General features: G+C 40.8%; 2 protein-coding genes and 2 non-coding genes across 6 annotated transcripts; 2 read left to right on the top strand and 2 right to left on the bottom strand.

Moving 5' to 3' along the window:
• Positions 1 to 1,085: 1,085 nt before the first annotated feature.
• LOC6504396 (transportin MOS14) lies at positions 1,086 to 3,311 on the bottom strand. The gene is made up of 3 exons (XM_001967018.4): positions 3,093 to 3,311; positions 2,402 to 3,040; positions 1,086 to 2,347 (listed from the first exon to the last, which is right to left on the bottom strand). Exons 1-3 carry the CDS (start codon positions 3,093 to 3,095, stop codon positions 1,484 to 1,486), a joined length of 1,506 nt encoding a protein of 501 aa, XP_001967054.3. The 5' UTR covers positions 3,096 to 3,311; the 3' UTR covers positions 1,086 to 1,483.
• Positions 3,312 to 4,095: 784 nt separating this feature from the next.
• On the top strand, positions 4,096 to 20,564 carry LOC6504517 (phospholipid-transporting ATPase ABCA3). Of its 3 annotated transcripts, none has more exons than XM_014903997.3 (13): positions 4,096 to 4,459; positions 10,004 to 10,316; positions 10,897 to 10,962; positions 11,620 to 12,211; positions 12,850 to 14,274; positions 14,338 to 14,680; positions 14,743 to 15,113; positions 15,406 to 16,255; positions 16,486 to 16,636; positions 16,701 to 16,877; positions 17,667 to 18,467; positions 19,228 to 19,416; positions 19,862 to 20,564. In XM_014903997.3, the coding sequence occupies exons 2-13, from the start codon at positions 10,105 to 10,107 to the stop codon at positions 19,914 to 19,916; spliced, it is 5,232 nt and encodes a 1,743-aa protein (XP_014759483.1). In that variant the 5' UTR covers positions 4,096 to 4,459; positions 10,004 to 10,104; the 3' UTR covers positions 19,917 to 20,564. The 3 variants fall into 3 exon arrangements, with proteins under 3 accessions (XP_014759483.1, XP_001967055.2, XP_014759484.1); XM_014903998.3 differs by lacking the exon at positions 4,096 to 4,459 and adding an exon at positions 7,762 to 7,853; XM_001967019.4 differs by lacking the exon at positions 10,897 to 10,962.
• Trnay-gua lies at positions 6,256 to 6,354 on the bottom strand. Its single transcript has 2 exons — positions 6,318 to 6,354; positions 6,256 to 6,291 (listed from the first exon to the last, which is right to left on the bottom strand). It is a non-coding gene; the product is annotated as a tRNA-Tyr (tRNA).
• Positions 6,620 to 6,718, top strand: Trnay-gua. The gene is made up of 2 exons: positions 6,620 to 6,656; positions 6,683 to 6,718. It is a non-coding gene; the product is annotated as a tRNA-Tyr (tRNA).
• Positions 20,565 to 20,620: the final 56 nt, after the last annotated feature.

The following is a 20,620-nucleotide window of genomic DNA, read 5'->3' on the forward strand; positions in this document are numbered from 1 at the left end:
TTCCCGGCTACCTGAGCCTCTACCAGGGCATCCAGTCACTTACCATTAAGTGGACTCCCAAGCAGCTGATGAAAGGATACTCCGACGGATACAACAGCGACAAGAGCTTCTACTGTATGTCCACTGGCATCAGAACCGGAGTGGCGACACCATCATCCTCGTCGGCCAGGACGGCGTTCAGCGGCCACCGATCCACTTCCCGGAGGGCGGGCATCTGCAGGCACTTTGATAGACCACTTCCATAAAATTTGTGCTTCATTGACACTTTTATTACAACAAAAACAAGGAAAAAAAACAAAAATTATTTTCGGAAAAAATTTTCACTCGGTCGGGTGGCCTTATATAGGCCCAGCCAGAATCGGTTGCGAATTATAGCCACATGGCCGACTTCCGGAAAAATATTGTTTTTGGCGCCAAATACGCTTAAATTACTAGAATTGAGACAAAAAATCAGAATTTGATGGGGAATTGGAGATAATCGATCTAAAATCGATTTAAAAATATTTCGAGGTGGAAATTGGCCCTATGGTCGCAGGCCAAATAGGGAGTTATCGTATTCAGATTTTGATCCAGAATTATCGGAAATCGATGAGAAATCGATAAAAACAATCCGCTTGAGGATCGGATGAGAATTGGCTGAGATATAGACGTCCCAGTGGGCCAAATGGGGGTTTCTGGGATTTCCAAGGGGGTCCCATGGGAAAAGTTGAGAAAAAATCGGAAAAATATTTTGCATTCAGATTTTGATGCAGAATTGTCAGGAATCGATGCAGAAATCGATAAAAACAATCCGCTTGAGGATCGGATGAGAATTGGCTGAGATATAGACGTCCCAGTGGGCCAAATGGGGGTTTCTGGGATTTCCAAGGGGATCCCATGGGAAAAGTTGAGAAAAAATCTGAAAAATATTTTGCATTCGGATTTTGATGCAGAATTGTCAGGAATCGATGCAGAAATCGATAAAAACAATCCGCTTGAGGATCGGATGAGAATTGGCTGAGATATAGACATCCCAGTGGGCCAAATGGGGGTTTCTGGCATTTCCAAGGGGATCCCTTGGGAAAATTTGAGAAAAGCAACTTGATTTGGGATCAAGCAGGCTCCCATCCCTAGAATCTATCGATGAAAAAGGACTTCTGCACGGTACCTATCGATGAGAAGGGTCCTTTGCACGGTGAATATCGGTAAGCCGGCTGCCATCCCTAGAATCTATCGATGAATAAGGACCTCTGCACGGATCCTATCGATGGATAGGGACTTCTGCACGGGATCTGTTCCGCCGAAAGAGGGCGCTGCACAGGATTAATACCAAAAAGTTTATTCGCGTTACAAAGTAATTTAAAAAATGCAATCGGAATGGCATTTCGCGGAACCGCAAATTTGAAAACTGAACGGCCAAAGGAAAAAACCAAAAATTTGAACATATCCGAACTGAATGCACCAACAATTTGGGAGGATCTAGAGGATCCAGGATCTAGAAGGTCTAGCAGGACGAGCAGTTGACTTCGCCCCCGACAGTGGCCTGCTTCTTGAGGCCCTTCTGGAGACGGCGCTCCACCCGGCGGAAGACGGGCTGGGGGCGCTGCGAGAGGATCGCCAGGAGGCGCTCGTACAAGGAGGTCTTCAGGTGGGCGAAGCTGCCGATGAAGTGCGTGAGGAAGAAGACGGCGGCCTCCACCTGCATCCAGGGGCTAGCGGGGTTCTGGGCGGTGGCCAAGAGGGCGTCCATGACGGCGGGGGGTACCTGCGGGGCCATGGCTTTCAGGATGTCAGCGACTCGCTGGCGGAAGAGGCCGAAGCGGGAGGAGCGGCGCAGGCCAGAGTCCTGGTGGGAGTCGCGCAACTGGATGCGGTCGAAGAGGATCCTCATCAGGTCCTGGACGAGGGGCTCAAAGGCGGCTACATGGGGCTCCTGCAGGAGCTTCCGCCACAGGTTCAGGGTCTGCTCCACGGGGTACCACTCGCAGTACCTCGCCACGTGGAGGAGCAGCCCAAAGACCCTTCTTCTACGGTCCTCGGCCACAAGGGTCTTGGCGCCTTGGGTCACCGTGTAGGTCGTGGCGGCCAGCTGCAGGAATACGGCCACGTAGTTGGCCACGAGGGCCTTCTTGTCTTGGGCCACCGCCCCCAGGAACTTGTCCTCCAGGCCGCTGCCCATCTGGAAGACCTCCAGCTCCAGGTCGTTGGCGATGCTGGCCGACTCCAGCAGGGCCACCACCAGGTCGGAGGCCTCTGCGTGCAGCTCCTCCTCCTCGTGCAGCAGGATGAGATGCGTCCGCAGAATCACCCGGCTGTTGATCAGGTCCTCCGCGTCCATGTAGCCGAACCGGGTCCAGGCAGCACACACCTGGGGGAGATGGACTCTCCTAATGGGAAGAGAAGGGACAGTAGTTGGACCTACCTTCAGACACTGCTTCTCGCCCTCGAGCCCTATGCTCTGGTAGCCCATCAGCTGCCCCATGAGGGACACCACGTGGGGGGCCTGCACCCAGAGGCGACGCTCGATGAAGTTCTCCCGGGTGGGAGACACGTTGACGACGTACTCGCGGGCCTCCTCGGGCAGCAGCTGCAGGAGCTCGAGGAAGACGCGGATGTGCTCCGGGCGGTTCTCGGAGACCATCTTCTCGGAGAGCTCGGCCAGCTCGTAGCTCCACGAGGCGAAGTGGAGCCCCAGGTCGATGAGGCAGAGGCCTAGCTGGATGATCAGGGGCCGGCCGGCGGGCAGGAGGGCCGCCTCCTGGAGGCACTGGGTCAGGCCGCTCTTCAGCTGGAGGATCCTCTCCACGGGCATGGTGTGCGCCTCGCGCTTGATCTTGGAGCGGATGGTGGTGGCCGCGAAGAGGAGCACGTGCATGGGCTGGGCCTCCACGTCGGCCAGGATCTCGTCCAGGGCCGGCCAGGCGTTGGGGGACCTCTGGAAGCGCCTCAGGTATCTGTCCCTCCGGGTGGAGCCCTCCCCGACCAGGGTCTTCAGGGCCTCGGTGACAGACTCCTTGGTGAAGGGGTTCGACGCTCTCTTGCGGTAGAAGATCGACATAGACTGGGTGGAAATTGTTATTTTTTTAAACTATTATTTTGTTTTTAGATCTTACCATGATGATAATCAAATAAGTCACAATATTCAACTCAAAACTTAAGTTAAATTTGGAAAAATGCGGTTCACAAAACCCGATTGCTTTTATTTTAGAAACAAATATTGGACTCTTGGAAAATATTCTCGAAAAAATACGGGGAGCTATCGGAAAAGCTAGTGCTCGCTGTGAGATCTCAACAAAGATTGAAAGTTATCCGGAATGTTCCAGGCATGTGGATGAAATTGAAAAGTGACATTTTGTTAGAGACTACTTGGAAGGATTGTATTTTTTATGGGAGATGTAGAACATTCTTTAAAAATCCACATAAACCGGTAAGTTCTAGGACTCATACTCTGCTAAAAAGAGAGGTCAATGGGCTCCGATTAGGCCAGGAATTGTGGCTATATTTTAGCCCACTCCATGTTTTAAAGCCACATGTAATAACCATATTTATTTTAAAGAGCCAACACTCCTGTAACCACAAGTTTGGCTCAACAACTACCAAGGCCAAATGTCTGGCCTGGATATTCGACAAAGACATAGACATTCTATATACTGCTAGGGCCGTGGGCTTTCCCCGGATCAATAATTAAAAGGCTAGTACTGGGCTCACAACGTGTTGCTTTTCATAATAGATGAGAGTCCCAGAGGAAAGTCAATTTTTCAATGCTGGGAACTACTTCACATGCCCCAATGAATATTTCATTAAAAAGAGGGAAGTAATGAAAACAGAAAAGGTAGAATGATGACTAACTTTAAATGGTTTTAGAGAAGAAAGTGAAAGATAGATTTTAGATTAGATTAGATTTTAAGAATAAAATAAGCAGTATTGTTTGGTAAAATAGATTTTAAAAGCTATTTGATTCTAATAAATAACTTTTTCTATTAATAATATATATTTCATGGTTTAAATTTAATTTAAAACTCATATTAAAGTTCAAACCATCACTAAAAAGTTATCGCTATCGTGCTTTTGGCGCGCACTTTCTATCGGCGCTAACTTAAATATCGGCGCTAACAGCTATCGATTATGGAAGTTGGAAGGAAAAAGCTCATCGATGCTTATATGCGTATTATTTAGTTTTTTTTTGGCATTAGAAGTATACAACACTTGAAAATTAGTATTATTATTTTTTTTATAATCGGCCGTGTGTGTGTGTGTCGCGAGTGTGTGTCAGTCAGTCAGCTGTTACTATAATTCCCCCGAAACCATCTAAACAAATACGAAATATTAGAAATAAGTAGGGCCAACGTGCAAAACGAAATAACAAATAAATCAACAAAAATAATAATTGGGACCTATTCTATCTACGTATTACCTATGACGCAGCCAAAGATAAAAGCTAATAGCAGTAGTATATGGTATACTATAATTTGTATAGTCGGTATGTAATATAAAAACTACTATATATACAGTGGGGAGCAAAAGTGATTCCATGTTCAGAATATGCATGTTGAACCGCTCATAAAACGTAAACCAATGAACCAAATGAAACAAACTTTTTTTTTCTCGATTACTTATTTAATTTGTAAGAAATAGACTTAAATACTACAATAATACAAGAAAAAATGTAAGAGATAGAAAAAAAAAACAAAAACAGAAGGCATGTACTCAGTTTTGCACCTTCCAATATTCGCACCTGATGTATATATTCTAACATGTTATGTGCCGCTAATAATTATTAGACGCCTGCACAGTGGGCCAAATCACAAATATATATGACTAAATATGAAAAATAGCCGGTCTAGGACTATTATATATTTATTTTTTTTTTTGGGAGTGAGGCGCCAAAGTTGTCTGTATAACGGTGCATACACACTTGTCATGGGCTTCATGCGCATTTGAGGATGCCGGTCCCCTATGTTGCACGACCCTGACATTTACCGTTATCTTCCATGGTTGCCACAGTCATTATAGAGTGGGTGTTGCCACTATACACCTAAAAAAAAATTCTATAGAGCTTTCTTACTACATATTCTTTTTTCTTTGAAATTTAACTAAAAAAAAATAGTATTTAAATTTCATTGAAATTTTTTCATTAAATTATACAATTTTTTGAATAAAATGATAAAAATTTTCTTATCAAATTAATCCGAATTATGTCTTAAATAAAATCTATTTCAAATGAAATGATATAAAAACTATTTATAATTTTTAAGTATATAATCTTTACTTCCAAGCTTTTAATCATTAATAATGTATAACTTAATCCACTAACCATGACAGTGCAAAATAAACAAATCGAATAAAGGTCAAACACATCGGCATAGAAACTAATCACCCATCGAACAATTTCCGAATCAATTATGCAGTAATGCCCCAACACCAAGTTCCCATATTTATCTCTAAGTGGTCGTCGGCCTAATCGCACAAGTTGCGAATGAAATAATATATGTGTATATACGATATATGGAATATGTCACACCGATATCCAATAGTTGCAATTATTGTGCAGAACGAGTGCAAAATAATTGTACTTTATCTCTTATCTTGACTTTTATTTTCAAAAGACAGACTATGAGTCACAATCCAAAGGGCAAAAGGGGTTCTATCTATATACTATATATATTCTATATCCTTTACTATTTATAAACTTGTTCCAAAGAATAAATAGTATTTCCTACAAAGATTCTTGTCATGATTTCTGTGACAGTCACATGCCAAAGTCTATGAATCATCGAAATCCCTCTAAGTGGGAATCCTCGTGATGAGTTATTGGCATTTTGTTGATTAAAGTTATGGCTTTAAGTACATTCTAGGTAAAAATCCATATCACACACCACGATTACTACCGATAACAGGTGCCACACGCCCAGAATTGGGGGTCTACCCAAGGTTTAAAGGTAATATCATAGACATATTCTATTGTTTCTACTTAATGTCTATTTTATGGATTATTTTATTAGTGCTATCTAGTGATAGTTCAGACACATCATCCAGTGTCGAAATAATACTAAATGACCTGTCTACATTGTCCAATCAGAATGATAATGAAACTATAGCCTTTCGATTTTTTATATTTATTTTTTTTTCATTTCAAGTCATTGTTAAGAGGCTCTGAATCATCAAATGAGTCATGAAATGCAGATAGATTAGATGCAATTTAATTATAGCAAAGTCAAATACTAATTTACAACAAAATTATGATTTTAAAAAATAATATTAGAAAAAAAAGAACTCTCCTTCGAGCCGGATTTGAACCAGCGACCTATGGATATCAGCGCCTTCTCAACCACTACCGTCTACAGTCCACCGCTCTACCAACTGAGCTATCGAAGGGTGTTGGTCCATCCCAGCCCCACAACCGCATTTTAATTCAATTATTTCTGGTTTAAATATACATACTTTAGTATCAATAAAATGCCTGGGTCAGCAACACAAACAAGAGGTGATTTTTTTTTTATTTATTTTTTTTATATAATATATAATGTATGCACATGACAATATATAGATTTGTTTACCTTTCACTTTTGTCGTCTCGCTGGCTGGCGATGGTGGCTTTTTGTGATTTTTGTTTCAGTGATTAGCCGGGGCCTTCCGTGGACCTTCGATAGCTCAGTTGGTAGAGCGGTGGACTGTAGACGGTGGTTGAGAAAACAGCGCGGATATCCATAGGTCGCTGGTTCAAATCCGGCTCGAAGGAATTACTTTTTTTTGTAAATTTTATTTTATTGTTTTTATTAAATATATGTGAGCTAAAAGGGCAAGCCTTTTTAAGTATTTTTTTTGAAAATATTAACCTCTCCAATTAAATTTAACACCCTTTTTAACACTCAAGTACTCAGGTACAGTACAGTACAGGTACTACGAAAGTAAAACGTGTTTGCACTCTGAATCTGAACAATAAATATTAAAAGATATCATAGAAATTGGTTTCTTGGCTCGATAAGGACGGAAGTACTCTTCTGGAGAACAGGTGTTCGCTGAAAGAACTATTCAGCATAATCAGAATTTGGACATTTTTCAGCAAACCAGGGTTCTTACGAATCTTATCTATATCGCACCGATCTGCCGCATGACCACTTCAGATTTTCATAACTAAGACAAGAGCCATTAACCCTAAGGGACTTGAGTCATTGCTCTCATTTTTACTCCATTTTTACTACCAAAAATTACGATTTTAAATTAGCCATTAATCGATAAGTTGTACTCGAAAGCTTAAAGGCTTTTGGTATCTTTCTTGTTATCGTTTTTATCGAAGCTATCTCTAATTGTTGAATAAATCGATTAAGGCATTATGTTTTCAAACCCAAAGCCCTAAAACTAACATGTGCTTAAGGGTATAACTATTAACATTCTTCTAACAATAATATTATTAGTTTTTATTGCTTTTATCGATTTTATCGATTCTTTATCGCTTTATTAGACAGTGTTGTGTTACGACAAAGTCTTTTCAATTAACTATAATTAGAAAGGAATGGAAAGTCAAGGGCTATTTGAATGAGTAATAGATCCACTTGCGATATTATAGTTTATGAAAGTGCCAGACATCCCTAAAATAAATAAACATATATATGTATGGAAGATAATGCCCTGGGACGCGTTACGCCGTACCCGGAGTGGGTCGGACATGTGTATCGGCTTATCATTTTTTAGCCAGGCCAGAAACCAATAAACGCTATTTGCTTTATTGGCCTTCAATAGATTGCGCTCCAAATATACCTTTTCATTGATAAATACGGAAGATTGTCCGCCGGAGCGTTTCAGTTCCCACTTGTCCGGCACCCGTAACGGTCGACGGCTCCGAATACGCCGGAGTAATCGCGATTACGTTTTAGGTACTTTTTTTTTTTTTTCTCTTACTTTATATATCTATTATATATATTATTTTTATTTTTATTATTGTGTACTTTGTGAGTAATAAGGTGGAGTGAGTTGGAATTATCATATCGGCGGTACAGCTGTTGGTGACATTTTTTTCTCCACTCCGGATTTATGCCACTCCGGGAATTACGATTACTCCGGGTGTACTCCGATATCATTGTTTATTCCGGTAACACATAGTGTTTTTTTGTGATTTCTAGTGGTTATGGTCGTAAAATTTTGGTTGGTTTATCCCAGAAACTTGGAAATTCTAAATTATGTTCCTGATAGAAAAAATAAATATTGGGATTTATTTGAAGAGTGATTTAAATTTGCTAGAAAAATAATAATTCCAAATAATTCCATGTATTACTAATTTTTATTTAAAGTATAAAACACCTTTTTTAATAATATTTATACTATTATTATATCTGTATCTCTCTCTCTATAACCATTTAAATGTCAAACTCATTTTGGAAATCTAATCAAACACATATATCGTAATGCCACTTCATTATAACTTTAATTGCAAAAATAATAAAATTGAAATGTCAATTAGATATCTCTTTGTTTTAAGAGAGTTTCTTTGATTAATCTAGCACTGAATATTTAACATTTAAATGCCTAAATATTTAAAAGAGCATTCAACCGATAAGAAGTCTCTGAAATTAGCCCAATTGTCTGTCTGGGAAAAGGCAAAAAAACCCCAAAAAATTGATTATTTCAATTAGGTCTCATAATCAAAGCACTCTGACTACAAGTGGCCTAATTCCTAAACAAAATAGTGTCGCTTTGAAAGTCCAAACATTTCATATAACATAGCTTCCTCGGAAGCATTTTTTTTTTTCATCGAGCTTATCGACTGATATTGCCAGTCTCATATATGCACTATACTTGATTTTTTTTCTACAACTCATTGTGAGATCAGCAAGTTTCTCATTTCTCATTTTCACGAAACCCTAAACACTGAAAACCAGTTGCCATCGTTTTCTCAATTTGATTCAGCTTCAATTTTAATTTTAATTTTAATTTTAACTGGCTGGCAACTGCAAACACCTGCCTAATTAATTATTTTTGTTTGGTTTTTTTTTTGCTAAAAAGTGGCTTGCGTTTCAAACAAAGAAATGTCTTCTGGGGCTAGCCCTTCTAAATTTAGGAAATCAGGCCATAGAAAGATTAGAAATGTCCAGACGCCTCGATTGCACTTTGATAATTCCAATCGAAGTCAAAAGGTCATAAAAATTGGCTTAATGTGCATTATTGGCTTAAATGTTAAATATTAAATAAATAATTTAGAAAAGCTTAATAGAGCTTAGAATCTTTTGAAGAGAGTACTGGGTATTAGATAGTCTAGAAAAAAGGATATAACTCATTGTTATTATTTATTATATATCAGAAATTATTTAAAAATCGAAGACTCTTTTATTTGACTTACAAAATATTAAAGAATAAATAAGAACAATTTCTAGCGATCTATAGAATTTATAAAGAGAAGTACCGGGTATTAGATAGTCTAGAAAAAAGGATACTACTTATTATTATTATTTATTATAAATCACATAATATATAGAAATCAAAGACTCTTCTATTTAAGCTATAAAATATTAAAGAATATTAAGAATCTCTAATCTGTAGTGTTTTGCGATTCTTTCAAGCCCATAACCTGTGCTGTTACAAGAGTTATGATTTAGTTACCTAACTTTTTAGTGTTTTATTGTTATTAGCTTTCAGTTTTTTTTTTTTTGTGAAACCCTATCGATAACATAACCATCGATAATGATTAGATAATTGAAAAGCACTCAGGATTCGAGAATAGATCGTTAGAGGAGAGTACTTGACATTGCATATTGAAAAAAAAAAAACAATGAACTTGTAAACAGGGTCAATTGTATACCCACTGATAGTGTTTAAGGAAGTCAATATTTAATAGATTTTATTCCAATTGTATATAATCCTTACGAATACCTTTACGAATTCCCTTCTGAATTATGAATTTTCAATGACAGCAGACCCATGAAATCAATAAGTGTCGACTGAATATTTAATCAATGACAATTTTTCGCCACCTTGAACATTTTCAAAGTAAGAAAATCAATAGATTTGAATATATTCAAACTCTTTTCAGACCTTAATTTTAAGAGATTTTAATGCTGAGCTAATCTAGAGAAACCCAAAGCCAAAACGAACAAATACAAAAAAAAGGAAGATAATATCTGAAGCTCTAAAATGGCAAAGGTCAGTAACTGGGACAAGTTTGTCCTGTTACTTTGGAAGAACTGGACCCTCCAATGGAACCACAAATGGCAGATGATCATCGAACTGGTATTGCCGGCCATATTCTCCCTGCTCCTGGTTCTGGTCCGCACCCTGGTCGATACGGAGCAAATGAATACTAGGGAGTACCCCGCTCTCAACATTACAGATCTGAGTTTGCTGAAGTGAGTAATAATTTAATTTTTTTGATCGTTTTTGTCCGATTATTATATCAAGTTGTTAAGTAGCTTTATGGCTTTATTTTATTTGTTAGTTTTTATTATTATTTTTTCAGTGCTTTTTTCCATTTATTTATTTGAGAAATCTTTATTATTTTAGCCGATTTTGTATTTTTATTTTTATATTTTTTTAAAGCTTAATAAAATATGGAAGTACCGACTATCTTTCAGTCGAGAAACTCCTTTTCAGCTTCCTTTCTTTTGCGCGGATCTTCCGCCCCAGCTAACCAAGGGACGCTGCCGCATATTGTACGGCTTATAAAAATAAATAGCCGCTTTGTGTTACGAGTTAGAGCGTCGGGTTACATAAATAGCCACCTCTACCTTCATTTCTGTTGCTTCTGAATTATTGTTTATTTAAATCCAATTAGAATTTTTGTTTGCTTTCTGCATTTTGCTTTATTTTGCTCTTTGAAAAAATGCTTTTCGCTTTGTAGTCTAGGCTTCTGGCATTTTCTTTCGTTACCTTCCCAGTTTCTATTCTGTATATATTCGTACATGATATGTAAATGTTTTTCGTCTGAAGGAATTCGTTGCATAGATCGTCCTACCTTGGCAAGCTCCTAGCGCTGATTGCACCCAACCAACAGAGGTAAATAAATCAAATGTAAACACGAGACACAGACACCAAACACCACAATCTAACAAACTCCAACCTGGCACCGTAACAAAAACCAAAAATAAACAAGTCATAGTATAGACACACTCTTTAAAGCTGAAACTTAAACAGGATTACAAATGCAAATAGTCACAACCACAATTAAAATGCATTTCAAACTTCCCCAACATCCTTTTCATTCACAAAAGAGATTTACTCAAACAAAAGTCAATTAAAATGTAAAAATAAAGCCATTTTTGAATTCATAAATAAGAAATTGAAACCTTAAATGCGAAAGATTATTTTAAAACGACATACACCAAACTTTAAAACAGTTTCAAACGACATAAAAAAAGTCATAAACCCACAAAAAAAGTACAACCTAATCTAGCAGAACTACTAACCCACAATTAAATACAATTTTTAGGACAAAACTGACCATAACATACCATACCACCATATATTTATATAATTTTAAAACGACATATACTAAACTACATATTCTGCAAACGACATATATGTTACTAACCTTTAAACTAACCTTTAAAACGCCATAAACACCTTCATAAAACCCCAACTACTAACCAAATGTTTTATGTTTCATAAAATTGTATGAATTAAAAATTAAAAAATTAAAATATTTGAAAATAGGAGTTCGCTGCATGGAATCAACAACTTCAAGTACATGGTGTGCTACTCCCCGACCAGTCCCGCCCTGGAGCGACTGGTCACCGAAGCCATCTACAATCTGGACCCAGGAATGGCGGAGCCGTGCTCTTCGGCCAATGCCATGCAGTTGGAGGATGATGTGATTAGCAAAAGTGCCTTTGCCGGCATCCAGTTCGATGATTCGTGGGCGGGAAGTGACTCATTGCCGGATGATTTTCGATTCTCGCTGAGATTTCCATCCGAACTGAGAACGGCAACGATCGCGATCGCAAACACATGGCTGACGATGCGACTATTTCCGACAATCGATCTGACGGGTCCCCGGAACGAGGGCGACGTCGATGGCGGCATACCCGTGGGCTATCTCCGTGAAGGATTCCTGCCACTGCAGCACCAACTATCGATGGCGTTCTTAAGGAACAAAACGAATGGAGTTGGAGAGCTGCCGGACATACATATGCAACGATATCCGTATCCATCGTACATTTTCGATCCACTTTTGGAGGGAATGTCGTCGATAATGTCACTGATCATACTGCTGAGCTTCATATATCCCTGCACTTATATTACAAAGGTAAGTGGCTATCTTATCTACATATCTTAGTAGAGCTAAAATATCTTAGTAGAGCTAAGAGCGACATAAACTTCAAGCTACTTATCTCAGTAGAGCTCAGAGCGACATAAACTGCAAACTACATATCTTTGTAGAGTTCAGAGTGACATAAACTTCAAACTACTTATCTTAGTAGAGCCTAGAATGACATAATCTTTAAACTACATACCTCTATAGAGCTAAGAACGACATAAACTTCAAACTACTTATCTTAGTAGAGCTAAGAGCGACATAAACTTCTAACTACATATCTCTATAGAGCTTAGAGCGACATAAACTTCAAACTACTTATCTTAGTGTAGCTCAGAGCGACATAAACTGCAAACTACATATCTTTGTAGAGTTCAGAGCGACATAAACTTCAAACTACATACCTCAGTAGAGCCTAGAGCGACATAAACTTCAATCTACATACCTCAGTAGAGCTCAGAGCGACATAATCCTTAAAATATTATCTGTAGAGCTCAGAGCGACATCAACTTCAAACTACATATCTCTGTAGACCCAAGAGCGACATAAACTTCAAACTACATACCTCAGTAGAGCTCAGAGCGACATATTAACTTTCAATAATCCAAGTTATTTCCTTCAATTTTCAGTTCATAACCGCCGAAAAGGAGAAACAGCTCAAGGAAGTGATGAAAATACAGGGTCTGAGCAACTGGCTCCACTGGACGGCGTGGTTCGTCAAGTCCTTCATAATGCTCACCATATCGGCCATCCTGATAGCCATTCTGGTGAAGATCCACTGGTCGGAGGACGTGGCCGTGCTGACACATGCCAGCTTCACGGCCCTGGTCTTCTTCCTGATCATCTACTTGATAGCCAGTATCTGCTTCTGCTTCATGATGGCCACGTTCTTCTCCCGGGCGAGTACTGCGGCGGCGGTCACTGGCCTCATTTGGTTCATAGCCTACATACCGTACTCCTTCACGATCAACTCATACGACAGCCTGACCCTCGGCTCGAAACTGGGCTGGAGTCTGGTCTCGAACACGGCCATGGGCTTCGGGATTAAACTGATCCTCGGCTTCGAGGGTACGGGCGAAGGCCTCCAATGGAGTAATATCTTCACACCCGTCTCCGTCGATGATACCCTGACGATAGGAGCTGTGATGATAATGATGCTGGTGTCGTGTGTCCTTTACATGACCATCTGCCTCTATGTGGAGCAGATAATGCCGGGCAGCTTTGGAGTGCCGAAGCCATGGAATTTCCCCTTCACCCGGGAGTTCTGGTGCGGGGAACGGGAGTACACGGGCGTGGAGGACATACCGAATGGTTATCTGGAGCAGCGTGATCCCAATGCCTTCGAATCGGAGCCGGCCGGCAAGCACATCGGTCTTCAGATGCGACATCTCAAGAAGAAGTTCGCCGATAAGCTGGTCGTCAAAGGCCTCTCGATGAACATGTTCGAGGATGAAATAACGGTGCTCCTGGGACACAATGGAGCGGGCAAGACAACCACAATATCAATGCTAACTGGCATGTTCCCACCCTCTAGCGGCACGGCGATCATCAATGGCAGTGACATCCGAACGAACATAGAAGGCGCCCGGATGTCCTTGGGTATCTGTCCTCAGCACAATGTCCTCTTCGACGAGATGAGCGTGGCGGATCACATCCGATTCTTCAGCCGCATGAAGGGATTGAGGGGCAAGGCCGTGGAGCAGGAGGTGGCCAAGTACCTGAAGATGATCGAGCTGGAGGACAAGGCGAATGTCGCCTCCTGCAAGCTATCCGGCGGCATGAAGCGGAAGCTCTCCGTCTGCTGTGCCCTGTGCGGTGACACCAAGGTGGTGCTCTGTGATGAGCCGAGTTCCGGAATGGATCCATCGGCCAGGCGGCAGTTGTGGGATCTCCTGCAGCAGGAGAAGATCGGCAGGACACTGCTGCTGACCACACATTTCATGGACGAGGCGGATGTCCTGGGCGATCGGATTGCAATCATGTGTGATGGGGAGCTGAAGTGCCATGGCACTTCCTTTTTCCTCAAGAAGCAATACGGTTCTGGCTACCGATTGGTGAGTTATCGACATTATCGATTTCTATCGATTTCTATCGAGTTAAAAAAATCCCCTTTCCAGATCTGTGTCAAACGCGATGACTGCCAAACCAACGAGGTGACTGCCCTGCTGAACAAATATATTCCGGGTCTGAAGCCGGAATGCGATATCGGTGCTGAACTCTCCTACCAATTGCCGGACAGTGCCTCCAGTAAGTTCGAGGACATGTTCGGGGAGCTGGAGAAGCAATCGGATGGACTGCACTTGAATGGTTATGGCGTTGGCATCACCTCCATGGAGGAGGTGTTCATGAAGGTGGGCGCCGAAAAGGATAATACCGGTAACCTGAAGGATCCCAGCGAAATAATGAACGGCGGCACCGGCTACCGTGGTCCCGGGGACGACGACAACGAATCCGTACAGTGTAAGCAGTGTTTGAACTCGATCTTGGAATAGCTCCCGATAAGCTCAATTAACTGTTTGCAGCCGATGGCATCTTCTCGGAGAATCGACGTCTCCTCAACGGCCTCCAGCTGCTGTCCAATCAGTGGAAGGCCATGCTCCTCAAGAAGTTCCTCTACACATGGCGGAATAAACTGCTACTCCTCATCCAGAACATAATGCCAGTGTTCTTTGTCGTTGTCACCATTCTGATAATTAAGACCCAGGGCACTTTCCAGGAACTGAAACCGATTACCTTCTCCCTGACCCAATACCCAGTGGCAGTTACGGTCCTGGATCGATACGAAGCCGTGAATGATAGTCCCATTTACAAGTATTCCCAGGCATACGAGGTCTTGTCGAAGTCGTACGGCAATGATTTTGGCTTGGAGGTGACGGAAAATCAGAATTTTACGGTAGGTTTTGGTCTAAAGTGGACTAGCGGACAGACGGACAGGCGGATAGGCGGACAGGCGGACACATGGACAAGTTATTTCAACCTATGAACTATGTTATGACTTAGACTAGTTCTAAGTTAATGTCCTTTAAACACTTGCCCTGATTAAAAATGATTTTAATCTTAAAAGTTTTAACTTAAAACTTGAGTCAGCGGACAGGCGGACAAGCGGACAGGCGGACAGCCGGACCTCCACTTGAAAAAACACCAAAAAACATATTAATTTATAATTTATATCCCTATTCTCATAGAGGCACATCTTGGAGCTGGGAAAGACGATCCAAGTGAGGGTCAACTCCCGCTACCTGGTGGCCGCCAGCTTCAAAGCCACCAACATCACCGCCTGGCTGAACAACCAGGCCCTCCACACGGCCCCACTTACGGTGAACATGGTGCACAATGCCATTGCCCAGACCCTGTCGCCGAACATCAGTATAGAGGTGACGAACGCACCGCTACCGTACACCACCAGCACATTACTCTCCCAGCTGAGCACCGGGAATAATCTGGGCACCCAACTGGCCTCCAATCTGTGCTTCTGCATGTGCTTTGTCAGCTCCATTTATATCCTGTTCCTGATCAAGGAGCGAGAGTCGCGAGCGAAGCTCCTACAGTTTGTCGGTGGCGTTAAAGTCTGGACCTTCTGGTGTACACAGTTTATATGTGACTTCGTCACCTATGCGATCACCGCCTTCATCGTCATCATCACGATTGTCTGCTTCCAGGAGTCGGGATTGTCGACATTTGGGGAACTGGGACGTTACTTTTCCCTCCTCCTACTCTTCGGATTCGCCTGCCTGCCCTTCATCTACATCATGTCCTTGTTCTTCAAGGAACCAGCCACCGGTTTCGCTCGCGTCTCCATCGTCAATATATTCTGTGGAATGGCTCTGTTCATTGTCGTTGTGGTGATGTCATCCGATTTCTTTGATACCAAGGATACGGCCAATATATTGGGATGGATATTCCGCATCTTTCCGCACTTCTCACTGGCCATGGGACTGAACAAGGTCTACACGAATACGGCGACCAGGAATGCCTGCGCCAAGGTCGGCTCCATACCCCCAATAATACTCTGCGAATTGGTGCCACAGTGTTGCAGTGAGTTTTGTTCTTTTTAATTTTAAAATATTAAAAATATTAAAAATATTATATATTATATGTCATTGATAAGTAAGTAGTACTTGCCTCTCTTTCTCTTTAGTTCATTGTTTTCCCACTTTTCTCATCAATTTTATTAACAATCCACACTATAGTGGCTCCTATAACCTATTACTATAAATTTTATGATATATTTTATGACCTTAACCATTTTATTGGCCTACTTTCAGATATCAAGCCCTATTTCGCCTGGGAGGAGCCTGGAGTCTTGCCAGAAACCGTCTACATGGCCGTCACTGGTGTCGTTTTTTTCCTAATCATCATCGTCTTGGAATTCCGATTGATCAACGAACTTATCTACAATATCCGTAAAATTGTATCGTAAGTTATTCTTAAATAATCCAATCCTATAACCCTTTATTGATTTAACTTTTTGGGTTTTTAGGAAGCCACCGCCACCACCTCCGGATGGTCATTTGGACGAGGACGTGGCCTCCGAAAGGGAACGCATCCTCAACATGAGTTCCCATGAGTTGGCCAACAAGAATCTGGTTCTGGATCGTGTCACCAAATATTATGGACAATTCTTGGCCGTCAATCAGGTGTCGCTCTGCGTTCAGGAGTGAGTTATTATTTTATTTAATATATTTTACGGAATAGTTCCCATGTTTCACACTTAGGAGCACTTTTAGACAACTTTTTACAACATGTTATAGACATTTTTATGCAGATTTATAGGGAGTTGATCTACAAATCTTTAAAGGTATTCCGTTTCAGAATCGGACAAGAAATGGCAGAGATATAGACGTCGCAGTGGGTCAAATGAGGGTTTCCTGCGGTTTTCTGCATTTTTAAGGGCTCTCATGGGAAAAATTTATAAAATATGTAAAAAATATTTTTGATTGCGATTTTGATGCTGATTGATTGGAAATCGATATAGAAATCGATCAAGACACTTAGCTTAAGAATCGGACAAGAATTGGCAGAGATATAGACGTCGCAGTGGGCCATATGGGAGTTTTCTGCATTTTGAAGGGGCTCCCATGGGAAAAATTTATAAAATATGTAAAAAATATTTTTGATTGCGATTTTGATGCTGATTGATGGGAAATCGATATAGAAATCGATCAAGACACTTAGCTTGAGAATCGGACAAGAAATGGCAGAGATATAAGCTTCGCAGTGGGCCACATGGGGGTTTCCTGCGGTTTTGAAGAGGATACTGTTGGAAAATTTGTAGAAAAATGGATAAAAATATTCTTAGCCAGGTTTTGATGCAGGATTGTGAAGAATTGAGCCACAAATCCTTTGTAGTATTCCCTTTTAATATCCTAAGAAGATTGCCCAAGCTGTGCCCCAAGATTTCTTGTTTAAACTCTATTTTTAATGAATAATTTAATGAATCTTTCAGAGTCGAGTGCTTTGGGCTGCTGGGCGTGAACGGTGCCGGCAAGACGACCACCTTCAAGATGATGACTGGCGACGAGCGGATCAGCTCCGGATCGGCCTATGTCCAGGGTCTGAGCCTGGAATCGAACATGAACAGCATCTACAAGATGATCGGCTACTGTCCGCAGTTCGACGCCCTGCTGGACGACCTGACGGGCCGGGAAATGTTACGGATATTCTGCATGCTGCGTGGCGTCCAAGAGTCCAGGATCAAGCAGCTGTCGGAGGATCTGGCCAAGTCCTTTGGCTTCATGAAGCACATCGATAAGAGAACGCATGCCTACAGTGGCGGCAATAAGCGAAAGTTGAGTACAGCCATTGCCGTAATCGGCAGTCCGTCCGTCATCTATTTGGATGAACCCACCACGGGCATGGATCCCGCCGCCCGGCGTCAGCTGTGGAATATGGTCTGCCGCATCCGGGACTCTGGCAAGTCCATCGTCCTTACCTCCCACAGCATGGAGGAGTGCGAGGCGCTGTGCACCCGACTAGCCATCATGGTGAACGGGGAGTTCAAGTGCATCGGCTCTACCCAGCATTTGAAGAACAAGTTCTCCAAGGGTCTGATCCTCAAGATCAAGGTGCGTCGCAATCTGGAGGCGGTGCGTCAGGGGCGATTGAGTGGCGGCGGTTTGGCAGGTAATGGTAGTGCCTTCCAGGTGAGGAACGATGATGAGTTGCCGGTGGCCGTCCAGCTGGCGCAGCAGGAGATCGATGCCGTCAAGGAGTTTGTGGAGCGCGAGTATCCGCACTCGATACTACAGTGAGTTCTACATTATTTTTTGTTATTAGTTATTACTTACATTTTTTGGGTCTTTTATGCGTTTTCGTCACTGGAATTTTTTCTATAGATATTTTTTTGGTGTTAAAAAAGATATATTCGTAATTAAAGAGGTTTAATAAGAGTTTTGAATGAGTTTAAGATCGTTTTTTAAAATTTATATATATTAAATCGCACCATTTGTTTATTCAAAGAGCTTTCGTCACTGGTATTTTATATTAGATATTGCTTTCGATGTTGAGATAGATATATTCGTGATCAAATAAGAATAAAAATATTTTTGAATGAGTTTTAGAGCATATCGTCATAATTTTATTTATTAAATCACATAATTTGTTCATAAAAGAGCATTCGTCACTGGAATATTTCATTAGATATTGGTTTCATAGACGAGAAAGTTATATATGTTATGAAAGCAGTTTATAAATAGTTTGAAATGAGTTTTAAAGCACATATTATGAAAAAAACGAATATTTTGTTTATTTTAAGGGCTTTCGGCACAGAAATTTTACTTTAGATATCAGTTTCAATGTTGAGAAAGATAAATTCGTGACGATAAAAGTTAAAAAATAGTTCGGAATGAGTTTTAAAGCACATTATCATAATTATTTATATAAAATCACATATTTTTTTCACTGCAAGGCCCTTCGTCACTGAAATTCGAGGCATTTAAGATGTCTCTTTATTTATTTTCTCAAAAATACTTTGTTTTGAATGAATTTTAATGTATTTTATATTCCAGAGAGGAGTACCAGGGCATCCTAACGTTCTATATACCCCTGACGGGGGTGAAATGGTCCCGGATCTTCGGCCTGATGGAGAGCAATCGGGACCAGCTGAACGTGGAGGACTACTCGGTGAGCCAGACGACGCTGGAGGAGATCTTCCTGGAGTTCGCCAAGTACCAGCGGGAGGATACGCGAGCCAACCAGTGAGCCAAAACGTAGTAGCCATATTCCCCCAAAAAAACACAAGACACCACAACCAGTTGCTAATTCACCAACACTCTGGCTTCTTTGGCTTTTAATTGCGGATTTAATTTGGATTTTTTGGCTTAGAACACATCGCATCACATTGCCATCCCATTATCGAGAAGCACACAGCACTCTTTCCCAACATGTGACATTCTTTTAAAGCTATTTGTTGTGTAGTTTTTTTTTTTTAATAATATTTTTATGATAATAATTTTTTGTAGGCCTCATAACACTAACCTCTGCTATCCTCTGTAGTTTCTTAGACGAGCTAACCAACTAATTGTACATACTAATCGCATTTCTGTTGATGTTTGAACTCTTTTTTAATTGAGCTGTATTTGCTTTCTCCTCCTCGCCCCCTCCAAAAAAAAAAAAAATATATAAAAATTAAATAATAATTAGGCAGCGGTATGATGTGAAAAGGCTGTGCAAGTGCCTGCTAGCAAATGAGTATTGAAATGAGCTGAAACAACTACCTGATAGGATACTAATTCTGATTCTGATCCTGATCCTGATCCTGACCTCAACTCACGGCACATACACAGAGAGAAAAGCGTATATAATAATGTATAGAGTAATGGGCTAATGAGAACTACACTACACTACAAGTTTTTGTACCAAAAAAAAAAAAAAACGCTACAACAGAGACACACAAAAAACAAAAAAATAATATAAGATCGACCAGACAATAGATAGCTGCTTTAATGCCTTATTTCATTGTGATCATCTAGAGGAACGTACACTGTAAAAAAAAACAGAGATCTATTTATATATACAAATATGTATGTGTGATCTGAAACTTAAGTACCAGTGACTTATATATATATTTTTTTTAATCTTCATTCATAAGAGAAAACAACAAAAAGTATTGGCCAAAAAAAAAAAGAGTGTACTTATTGGTCGAAGTAACTATTCCCAGCGCTAATAATTATAATAGTAATTGTATTTATTTCGATGTACTTAGACACTCTAACCAAAGCTGTAATCTGTAAATAGGACAATTTTAAACTGTGGCACAAACAACAACTCTACGATACATATGAGAATTTACAAATTATGTTAAATGTATACTTTACGATTGAAATTAAATTTTATCTGTATGTAAGACGAGTGTTTTTTTTTTGGGGGGGGGGGATATACATATTATACAAGTGCTCCTTG

The sequence above is a fragment of the Drosophila ananassae genome, chromosome XR (assembly GCF_017639315.1).
Source record: "Drosophila ananassae strain 14024-0371.13 chromosome XR, ASM1763931v2, whole genome shotgun sequence".
Lineage (NCBI taxonomy): Eukaryota > Metazoa > Arthropoda > Insecta > Diptera > Drosophilidae > Drosophila > Drosophila ananassae.